The following is a 7,848-nucleotide window of genomic DNA, read 5'->3' as shown; positions in this document are numbered from 1 at the left end:
CCAAAGGTTTACTTCACATTACCTGAGCAGCTACACCCCCTCAGATGTCCGTACTTGAGCTAAAGGGAATGCAAACTACCTGTTGCCATATGAGAATCGTTTATAGACAGATATCACATTCATGATCAGTGTTTCTCCTACCGTTATCCAAGGAGGGCACCCGCCCTGTCAACAGAACTGAGCACCCCGCCTACCAAAACTGTCCTTCACCCACAACTCCTCAACAACTGCCGGCACAAACATAGCACTAAGCTAGCAGTGCGCAATAGGCGCGCTAGCTAAAAAGCTACAGCGGTAGCGCTCCGTTTCTTTCATGCCCCTGTCGAAAACTGCCGGCCCCAACGTACAGGGGCACAACACTGTCCATCTCTCCAACCACCCAACCACTGTGTCGACAAAAATCCACGAAGACACAAGCACCCAGCCAAGGCCAAGACCAGGGGTCTGCACCCTGTACGATCAAAACAGCCATTTCTGTCCAGTTGTTCACTACATTAAACGTGTCCTGAGATGGCACACCTGCTACAACTGGGATTCTCAACTGGTGGCCCACGGACCACTTTAAGTTTGTTGGAGGACGCTTTTCTGGTGGCATTATTAAAAACTAATAAATATCTAATGATTTTTTAACATTTATGGACACCGTAGGATTTACGATAGTTATTAAATGTGTGTATTTGCTTCTATTTTAGTAAGTAAAGCTTCTATACTTTCTTCTGATACTTAACACCCCGTGGTGTTGCTTTAACTGTGGGCCTAGGAGTTGGTTTAGAAGTTGTGCACTCTGTGGTTTTACATTTTAAGACAAAATAAAAGATGAGATTCTTGTAAAGAAGGAAAAAATAATGTAGTTTTTGCTCAATTTCTAAAAACTAAAGCAAACTATGCAGGCCTAAGTGATTTTTTTTAATTGTAGAAAAATTATCTTACATTGAAGAAATAAAGCGTAAAGTGAACGTGAATATATTTTACTCCTTGTAATGTTTCTAATATTCACATATTTGCTTATTTTGACCGTTTACAGTTTCCTGTAAACTGCTAAAACTAGCTTTTTTAGTCGTCATAACAACCAATAAAATTCAGTTTTATGCTGGTTATGGTCGAAGCTTGAAAGAGCCACGTGCGGCTCCAGAGCCGTAGGTTGCAGACCCCTGACCTAGGGGAAACACTGATAATGAACAAGTTAATGGCAGGTATGCTACCTGCCTATGCCCAGAAGAGAATAAATGTCAATCCTTTGCACACCTGCAGAAATCATTTTACAAAAAGATGAGTTATTCTGGTTTTATATTATTACCAGCCAGATTTGCTGAGTGCCTTCTGCTTTGTATTAGTAGAGTAAGGAACCACACTGAAAACTGGCATACCTCATAACTAATATAAAATCAAAGACAACTGGCTGAGAAGCCCAAAGCTGGAAGTGAACCACAATCGTGAGCATCTAGACTTGAAGAAACAGTTTAAAGGAAGTATTGTGTTCATGTTTCATCTAATGATCACAAAACCCTTCAACAGTCTGTTCGAGAGCAAAGGAGCAGTGACGCTCTCTGCTCCTAAAGGGAAAAACAAAAGCTCAAGGCAGGAACCGAGCCCTGACCGGATCAGAAGGTCAGTGATCCTGCGAGTAGCTGCGTCTCTTTCAAGGTTCATGAAGCCACAGAGTACGACATCAGGATTGCAGTCACTCGTTGACGTCCCAGATTTCAGACAGCAGCGGCGGAAGCTTCTTGTCCTGGAGACGAAGGGCAAAAACCTGCTCCGAGTGGACACTACTCAATGTGCGAAGGCTCACCAGTTTCATCAGCATACGAGGAAACATCAGATGATCCTGGGGAAACCACAGAAACAACAAGTATTTTACTCTGTGATGACTCAGAACCTGCACTGATGAACATGTTAGGGATGAAACAGTTATGATTATTAAATAGTCAACGGGTCATTAGTATGGTTTTTAAAATTTGACAACAATTTCTGTCGTCGAGCCTGGTTCTGCTGGAGGTTTGTTCCTGTTCAAAGGGAGTTTTTCCTTTCCACTGTCTCCATTGTGCTCGCTCAGGATGAGAGACTGTGACGAAGTGAAGATTCAACACAATCTGCTGGCTTCATTAGACATATAACTTTTACTAACTGGCTTTTATAAAGTATGAATGTTTCTGTACAGTGCCCTGAGACAATAGACCATAGCTTCTTTTTAATTTCTGAAAAGAGCCAAGTAAAAGTCATATATATACATATATTGTGTAGTTACCGTATTCAACATCTTTTGTCTAATATTCCTTTTTTTAAAAGCAAACATAAGTAACACAAGTTAAATTTAACAATATATAACAACAATGCTGAGTAGCTAACGAACAGCGAGTGTCACTTAATTGTCACTCGTGTTCAGATCTGGTGTTCAAGAAAGTCTTCCATGGTTTCCAACAATCATCAGATTTGTCCTTTTCCAGTCTCACTGCAAATGTAAGTTCCTCCATGTGAAGAATATCTTGGATCACATTCATCCAGTCTTCTATTGTGGCTGTCTTGTCAGTCATCCATTTCTAAGCGATTGCTTTTTTTCCTGGCAGTTAACATAATGTTCAGCATATATTTATTGTAAAATCCTTTTATATTGCCTGGTCGTTTGCCCAGAAACATATTTTCTAAATTTAAGGGGATATTGGTCCCAATAACATTATCAATACTTTGCTTAATTTAGGACAGCTCCAGAAGATATGGTAGCGATCGGCCTGTTTTGACCCACATGACCTCCAGCATGAATTGTCTGCATTCGTGCCCTCTGGGCTGGTGTTTTAAAGAAACGTGTAACACTCTTCCCAGCAAATTCCCTCCATGTCAAAGAAGACGTACATTTCCAACAGATATTTACAATGTTTGACCAATCATCAATTTGAATCTTGTTACCTTCCTTCTCCCATTTATCCTTGATATAATATCTGCTCCCTCCAGGTTTTGTAATTCATAATATAATTTGTGATGTTAATTTGTTATTAGGTTTTGACTGGTATGATTTAAGAAAGACATTCAAGAAGGCCTGTCCTTGTCATCTTTCTTTATTTTATCTAAATAGTGTCTGATTTGTAGGAAGTGAAAAAGTCTCTATTATCAAGACCATACTTCTGTTTTACATCTTGAAAGTTCCTCATGCAGCCTTCATGATAAAGATCACTATATTTGACCAGGCCCTTTTCGATTCATTTCTTAAAAGTGTTGTCGGTTTTATTTGGAGTGAAATCTTGGTCATATGCTATCCATCTAATCAGCAGACAGCGTTCTTTATTTTCTTTTACTAGTTTTGACCAGGTCATAAGTGCTGTTTCTGTACGTGGAATGACTTCCTCCAAGTCTTTTATTAAATCTATGTTACCGATCGCTGCTTGTAGGGGGATATTGTTCCTTATACATTCAATGTCTTTCCATTTTGATATACGAGATGGATCACATATTTTCACTAATGGATTTATTTGTGCTGCCCTGTAGTAACTTTGTAAAAATCTTTTGATTGTTTTTCTGTCTGTGCAGCACAAACAAAGTCCATAAAACAAGAGAAACTCAGCCGAGCTGCTAATTTCAGACATATACCATACAAGGTTTTTTTAAATGGTATGTTTTGTTTAATTTACAACTAGCTTTGAAACTTTAGAAATATAAAAAAAAAAGTTATGATGAGTGCATTGTGTGTCTGCACTGCAGATTGTAACAAGTACTTAATGATTTATTGAGTAAACAAAAGATAACGATTACACCTGCACCATTCTACCTATGTGGAGTATCTGTCTAACTGTATTTACTATCAAAATCATCACAATTATTATTAAATCATTATTCAGACACAGCATTTATGGAATTATTGCAAGCAGATAAGTTGCTCCAAGATTTTAATGATTGTACTTGATGTGTATATAAATACCATTTAGAAAGAAATCAGCATGTTTAAAAATGTGATCAAACTAACTTATAAAACTACAAACATTTATTGTAGCACAAAAATTCAGTTTAATTTAATCTCTAAAAAATATATATATTTACAAACTTCATTCTGAAATTGTTTGGACGTTGTGTAAAAAGTGTATAAAAATAAAACGCAGTGATTTGATCTCATAAATCCATGTTATATTCACAGTGGACTATAAATAAACTCAACATTGTTTTGACTATTTTTGTAGCAAAATAAAAAGAAGGTATTTTTGATGGTTATGGCTGCAGCACATCTCAACAGTTGGGGCAGCCATGTTTCCCCTGTGAAGCATCTATTCTTTTAACAACAGGCTGTAAACATCCAGGCACTGATGAGAGCAGCTGCTGGAGTCTTTGGAGAGAAAGTTGTCCCATTCTTCACTGATGCACCCCCACATCATCAAAGTCTCCTCCTACTGGCCCGTTAGCAATGAACCTAATTAGGCACAAAATGCTCCTCCAGCTGGTTCTTATTTGTACCACTTATTGTTACAACCTTTTGTTGTGTTGCTGACATCAAGTCCAAAATTACCTGATTTTTCTTAAAAGAAAAACAAACTATTTCTTAGTTTAAACACTTAATGTGTTTACTATGAATAAAATATGAGCTTATGGGATTTGCAAGTGACAGCATTTTGTTTTTATTTACATTTTACACAACGTCCCATTTAACTTTTTGGCACTGGGGTTGTAAACCTCATGACCAGCGTAAGAAAAATAAACATATTGATGAACTTCAGGACTAAGTCTATAATTTATAATGCAACTTAACAAGTTACGCTTGTTATATTTTGGTTTAAGGTTTCTAAAGAGGTAGAGAAAATAAATGTTTCACTGGACATTAAAAACCACAACTGTGCATCAACTCTGGCTCTCTTCTGGTCTGAACAAAGTAATACAACCTCCACCGTGACTCAGTGTTGTGATGATGACAACCAGGTGGTGCGGATATACCACAGGAAATGTTATTTAAAGCTCTGGGTACCTACATTTGGTCTCTTTATCATGATGTAAGCGCGCAGAGCATCCACATACGGTTGTTGCAGCCTCTCAACCAGATCGTGGTCTTGCACATTTGGCCGATCTACACAAAACAAAAACAAAGTTTACACCGAGACTCTCTCACAGCTGAATGACTTCGTTTACGATGTTATGCACGTTTTCTCTATTGCAAACTCTTTTATTCTTCAGAAATAGAAAGCCGAAGCATTAGTTTACTGAGTCGTGTACTGATGATAAACGTAGGGCATTGAAGTTAATAAACTCTGACCTGCAGAAAAGATGTTGATAGCAATGAGCAGAGCGTACTCGGCCTCATCAAGGTGCAGGTCATTCATTCCTTTTGAAAACTCAAAGATGGGGTTAATGAACTCGAACTGAAGGCCTGAGGGGAAAAACAAGAGAGAAAGATAAACAGTGAAAAATGACCCTGGATGAGGGTCTCTTTAAAGAAAGAAATAAGATACAAAGTTTATAGCTAGGGTTTCATTATTTAGCATAAAGCACGTCACTATTAAAAAAATACCAACCTAAAAAGAATAAATTAATGTTTTCTTCTCATATAAACACAAATATACCATTGTACAAGTCCCATAAGGAACATGTAATGTTATATGTAAAGAGGAAGGATTCAGAAAGACTAGACAAGATTAAAGGTTAAGGGCACCTGCTTTGGCAAAGTCCTCCTTATTATAGCTAAAATCCTTCAGAAATGTAATGCTGTCGATGGTGGGATTGTACCTCCGCGAGGTCTCAAGTAGCATAATCTGTGGAAGACAAACATTGATGAGAGACATAAAACCACAGAGTGATGGCCTCCGTCACACCCTCATTTACGTCCAACAAATTGTATATATATATATATATATATATATATATATATATATATATATATATAAATATATATACAGGTCCTTCTCAAAAAATTAGCATATTGTGATAAAGGTCATTATTTTCAATAATGTAATGATAAAAATGAAACTTTCATATATTTCAGATTCATTGCACACCAACTGAAATATTTCAGGTCTTTAATTGTTTTAATACTGATGATTATGGCATACAGCTCATGAAAACCCAAAATGCCTGTCCCAAAAAATTAGCATATTTCATCCCACCAATGAAAGACAAGTGTTTTTAATACAAAAAACACCAACCTTCAAACAATCATGTTCAGTTATGCACTCAATACTTGGTCGGGAATCCTTTTGCATGAATGACTGCTTCAATGCGGCGTGGCATGAAGGCAATCAGCCTGTGGCACTGCTGAGGTGTTATGGAGGCCCAGGATGCTTCGATAGCGGCCTTAAGCTCATCCAGAGTGTTGGGTCTTGCGTCTCTCAACTTTCTCTTCACAATATCCCACAGGTTCTCTATGGGGTTCAGGTCAGGAGAGTTGGCAGGCCAATTGAGCACAGTGATACCATGGTCAGTAAACCATTTACCAGTGGTTTTGGCACTGTGAGCAGGTGCCAGGTTGTGCTGAAAAATGAAATCTTCATCTCCATAAAGCTTTTCAGCAGATGGAAGCATGAAGTGCTCCAAAATCTCCTGATAGCTGCATTGACCCTGCGCTTGATAAAACACAATGGACCAACATCAGCAGCTGACATTGCACACCAGTGACTGTGGAAACTTGACACTGGACCTCAAGCAATGTGAACTCTGTGTCTCCTCTCTTCCTCCAGACTCTGGGACCTTGATTTCCAAAGGAAATGCAAAATTTACTGTAATCAGAGAACATAACTTTGGACCACTCAGCAGCAGTCCCAGGTGAGATGCTTCTGCCGCTGTTTCTGGTTCAAAAGTGGCTTGACCTGGGGAATGCGGCACCTGTAGCCCATTTCCTGCACACGCCTGTGCACGGTGGCTCTGGATGTTTCTACTCCAGACTCAGTCCACTGCTTCCGCAGGTCCCCCAAGGTCTGGAATCGGCCCTTCTCCACAATCCTCCTCAGGGTCCGGTCACCTCTTCTCGTTGTGCAGCGTTTTCTGCCACACTTTTCCCTTCCCACAGACTTCCCACTGAGGTGCCTTGATACAGCACTCTGGGAACAGCCTATTTGTTCAGCAACTTCTTTCTGTGTCTTACCCTCTTGCTTGAGGGTGTCAATGATGGCCTTCTGGACAGCAGTCAGGTCGGCAGTCTTACCCATGATTGTGGTTTTGAGTAATGAACAAGGCTGGGAGTTTTTAAAAGCCTCAGGAATCTTTTGCAGGTGTTTAGAGTTACGTCGTTGATTCAGATGGTTAGGTTAATAGCTTGTTTAGAGAACCTTTTCATGATATGCTAATTTTTTGAGACAGACATTTTGGGTTTTCATGAGCTGTGTGCCATAATCATCAGTATTAAAACAATTAAAGACCTGAAATATTTCAGTTGATGTGCAATGAATCTGAAATATATGAAAGTTTCATTTTTATCATTACATTATGGAAAATAATGACCTTTATCACAATAAGCTAATTTTTTGAGAAGGACCTGTATATAAAAAACGCTGATCTACAGAAGATCTGTGTGGAGGAATGGAACAAAATCTCTGCTACAGTGTGTGCAGACCTGGTGAAAATCTACAGGAAACATTTGACCTCTGTAACTGCAAACAAAGATACTGTACCAAATATTAACATTGATGTTCTCACGTGTTCAAATACTTATTTGCAGCAGTAACACACAAATAAGTTATTAAAAAATCATACATAGTGATTTCTGATTTTTCTTTGTTTAGATTATGTCTCTCACAGTGAACATGCACCTAAGATGAAAAATTCAGACCCCTCCATGATTTCTAAGAGGGAAAACTTGCAAAGTCGCAGGGTGTTACAAATACTTATTTTCCTCATTGTATATATATATATATATATATATATATATATATATATATATATATA

At 38.3% G+C, this 7,848-nt stretch overlaps 1 protein-coding gene across 1 annotated transcript in view; it reads right to left on the bottom strand.

Annotated features, from left to right (window-relative positions):
* Positions 1–591: 591 nt before the first annotated feature.
* Positions 592–7,848, bottom strand: part of nr1h3 (nuclear receptor subfamily 1, group H, member 3) — an 18,364-nt gene continuing 11,107 nt past the window's right edge. Inside the window, exons 7-10 of the mRNA XM_037697683.1 lie at positions 5,624–5,723; positions 5,228–5,341; positions 4,947–5,041; positions 592–1,828 (exon numbers count right to left, since the gene is read on the bottom strand). Coding sequence (XP_037553611.1) covers positions 1,682–1,828; positions 4,947–5,041; positions 5,228–5,341; positions 5,624–5,723 — 456 coding nt within the window. The 3' untranslated portion in view covers positions 592–1,681. The remainder of the gene's footprint in view (positions 1,829–4,946; positions 5,042–5,227; positions 5,342–5,623; positions 5,724–7,848) is intronic.

Source organism: Nematolebias whitei, chromosome 2, assembly GCF_014905685.2.
Source record: "Nematolebias whitei isolate Nwh7 chromosome 2, NemWhi1, whole genome shotgun sequence".
In the NCBI taxonomy this organism is placed as follows: Eukaryota; Metazoa; Chordata; class Actinopteri; order Cyprinodontiformes; family Rivulidae; genus Nematolebias; species Nematolebias whitei.
Note: the sequence above shows the minus strand (reverse complement) of the source record. Positions and strands in the feature narration are given on the sequence as shown.